This window comes from Chiloscyllium plagiosum, chromosome 5 (genome assembly GCF_004010195.1).
Source record: "Chiloscyllium plagiosum isolate BGI_BamShark_2017 chromosome 5, ASM401019v2, whole genome shotgun sequence".
NCBI classification, from domain to species: Eukaryota; Metazoa; Chordata; class Chondrichthyes; order Orectolobiformes; family Hemiscylliidae; genus Chiloscyllium; species Chiloscyllium plagiosum.
The window spans coordinates 69907253-69910697 of NC_057714.1; the positions used below are offsets into that span (position 1 = coordinate 69907253).

The window sequence follows — 3445 nt, forward strand, 5'->3', positions numbered from 1 at the left end:
ACATGAAGTGATACTGTTTCCTGTGGGGGGGGGGGGGGGGCGCTAGAGAGAGAGATGAAAATGAAGAGATGTTGGGGGTGATGGAGTAGACCAGAGAGTCGCAGAGGGAACGGTCCCTGTGGAATGCTGACATGGAGGGAAAGGCTAAAGGACCTTTTATTGAAAGCAAATCTCGTTACAAAGATTCAGGGGAAATCCAGGAGGCACAACACAGCAGTGCTGCCCAACCAACGACTTCCACAGGTGAAACCTCACCAGAGAGAAGCAGGGCTGAGGACGGATCCACTGCTTCACACATTAGAAAGCCACACGCCAGTAAGTCGGGCCGGATTACCGGAAGATACTGTGCCCCCTTGCTTCAGTTTACACCAGAAAACAATGTCCCCAATGCGGTGAACGTCTGCACAATAATCGACGCAGGGACGGTATGAACTTGTACAGCGCGAATAAAATGAAAGCAAACGCGCTGAAAACAGCGCCTCCAAAATCCCCGCCACCAGTAGGAAAACACAGAGAAAATTTACATTAACTTCTGGCTGAACGTCCAACTACAGGCGGTCTCTTGTGCTTACAGCTTAGCCCCCCCACTCCGTTTGCACTAAGACCCCTATCGTGCCGAATACATACCGCCCCATATCCAGGATAAGCCATTATCAGAGAGTAAGGCACCAGGTTCCGCTATAGAGACAGACAGGGACAGCTCCGCTTCCTCTTCCCCAACTCGCAACAGTCACCGGGCTCACCCTCACCCAGAGGGAGGGGGAGAGGGAAACTCCTCAGAGCCAAACAACCCTCACACACAGGACATTTCTCGTCTTTACATAGCGTTACGTTTGATTGATTGTATTTGAATTTTTGAGAACATGATTACTCGATCTGAGTAAGTCCTTTTTTAAAAACATCTGCGGGGTTTCTCCTCTCCCCATCCACCTCCCCACTCCGGGAGTTGGTATCTCCCACCATGTATCGGGTGTGGTTTCCCATTCAGCCACTCTCGGACGGAGCGGAGGGACCAGCGGGACGGGAGGGGGGTTTGGACGTGAACATGTCTCAGGGAGTAACTTCGAGACACATCCCATGTTGTGAGATGTTGGTTCTGTTTCATTTGGGCAGCTGCACAGGAACAGCTTATGTTTAATTTTTGAAAAAAAAGATGCAGGAAATAGTTGATATATTTGTAGAGGGATGGAGAGCAAATACATGTTTTTTGTCGCTCTTAGATCAGAATAGTTTGTATCTACATCTGTTTTGAGGCTAGATGCCTGAAGCGTTAGCTTGTCTGTTGACTGAGTACTTCCATCTGTTTCTTTCTACTTGGAATTTCTCCATTTTAAGTTTCTGTTTAGCTTTTTGTTGAGTTTTAATTAACTAAGACAGTCCACTTTTCACTATAAAACGTGCACTTGGGGCTGGTACTTTCATTATCTGGACATAGGAATAATTTAAGCTACTCAGCCCCTCCAGCCTGATGTGTATTTAGTTGGATAGGGGCTGATCACTTCAGACCTATTTACCTGTCTCTGCCTTTTCACACTCTTAACATATCAACAGTGCAGAAGAAGCCCTTCAGGCCCATCAAGTCTGCATTGACAGGTGAAAAGCACCTGATCATTGACCTAATTCCATTTACAGGTACAGGAAGTTCACGGATTACGAATGCCCGTACTTATGAACCGACCCCAATGAAACCTTTTATCCCAGTTACAAACAATGGTTCGTATTAACGAACAGGCAGACGATGTACAGTATCTGTACGTACCTGTGTGTGGCACTCAAAACACTTTTTAGTGGGTCATTGGCCCGTCATTGTTGCCATGCCATCGTCACCATTTTAAGTCATAGAGATGTACAGCACAGAAACAGACTGTTTGGTCCAACTTGTCCATGCCGACCAGATATTCCAACCCAATCTAGTCACACCTGCCTGCACCCAGCCCATATCCCTCCAAATCCGATTCATATACCCATCCAGATGCCTTTTAAATGTTGCAATCGTACTAGACTTCACCACTTCCTCTGGCAGCTCTTTCCATACATGTACCACCCTCTGCATGAAGAAGTTGCCCCTTAGGTCTCTTTTATATAGAGAGGACGGCACGGTGGCTTAGTGGTTAACACTGCTGCCTCACAGCGCCAGGGACCCAGGTTCGATTCCCACCTCGAGTGACTGTCTGTGTGGAGTTTGCACATTCTCCCCGTGTCTGCGTGGGTTTCCTCCCACAATCCAAAGATGTGCAGGCCAGGTGAATTGGCCATGCTAAATTGCCCATAGTGTTAGATGCATTAGTCAGGGGTAAATATAGCGTAGGGGAATGGGTCTGGGTGGGTTACTCTTTGGAGGGTCAGTGTGGACTTGTTGGGCCAAAGAGCCTGTTTCCACACTGTAGGTAATCTCACCCTAAACCTCTCATCCCAAATCTATTCCCTCTAGGTCTGGACTCCCTCATCCCAGAGAATAGACTTTATCTATTTGTTCTGTCCATGCCCCTCATGATTTTATAAACTTCTATAAGTTTATAAACTTATAAACTTTTATAAACTTCACCCCTCAGCCTCCGACATTCCAGGGAAAACAGCCCCAGCCTATTCAGCCTCCCCCTCTAGTTCAAATCCTCCAACCCTCGCAACATCCTTGTAAATGTTTACTGAACCCTTTCATGTTTCACAACATCCTTCCGATAGGAGGGAGACCAGAATTGCACACAATATTCCAAAAGTGGCCTAACCAATGTCCTGTATAGCTGCAACATGACATCCCAACTCCTGTACTCAATACTCTGACCAATAAAGGAAAGCATACCAAACGCCTTCCTCACTATCCTATCTACCTGTGACTCCACTTTCAAGGAGCTATGAACCTGCACTCCAAGGTCTCTTTGTTCAGCAACACTCCCTCGGACCTTACCATTAAGTGGATAAATCCTGCTAAGATTTGCTTTCCCAAAATGATGCACCTCGCCTTTATCTAAATTAAACTCCATCTGCCACTCCTCAGCCCATTGGCCCATCTGATCAAGGTCCCATTGTAATCTGAGGAAACCTTCTTTGCTGTCCACTACACCTCCAATTTTGGTGTCATCTGCAAACTTACTAACTATTCCTCTTATGCTCACATCCAAATCTTTTACATGAATGACAAAAATTAGTGGACCCAGCACCGATCCTTGTGACACTCCTCTGGCCTCCAGTCTGAAAAGCAACCTTCCATCAGCCTCGGCCTTCTACCTTTGAGCTGGTTCTGTATCCAAATGGCTAGCTCTCCATGAGATCTAACCTTGCTAACCAGTGTCCCATGGGGAACCCTGTTGAATGCCTTACTGAAGTTCATATAGATCACATCTACTGATCTGCCCTCATCAATCTTCTTTGTTACTTCCTCAAAAAACTCAATCAAGTTCGGGAGACATGATTTCCCATGCACAATGTCATGTGTTTTCCCTTGTAA

The 3445-nt window shown here is 46.5% G+C and overlaps 1 protein-coding gene across 1 annotated transcript in view; it reads right to left on the minus strand.

Annotated features, from left to right (window-relative positions):
• The window catches only part of sri (sorcin), a 47020-nt gene extending 46280 nt beyond the window's left edge, over positions 1 to 740 (minus strand). The window contains exon 1 of the mRNA XM_043690297.1: positions 628 to 740. Within this exon, the coding sequence (XP_043546232.1) occupies positions 628 to 651 (24 nt within the window). The 5' untranslated portion in view covers positions 652 to 740. The remainder of the gene's footprint in view (positions 1 to 627) is intronic.
• Positions 741 to 3445: the final 2705 nt, after the last annotated feature.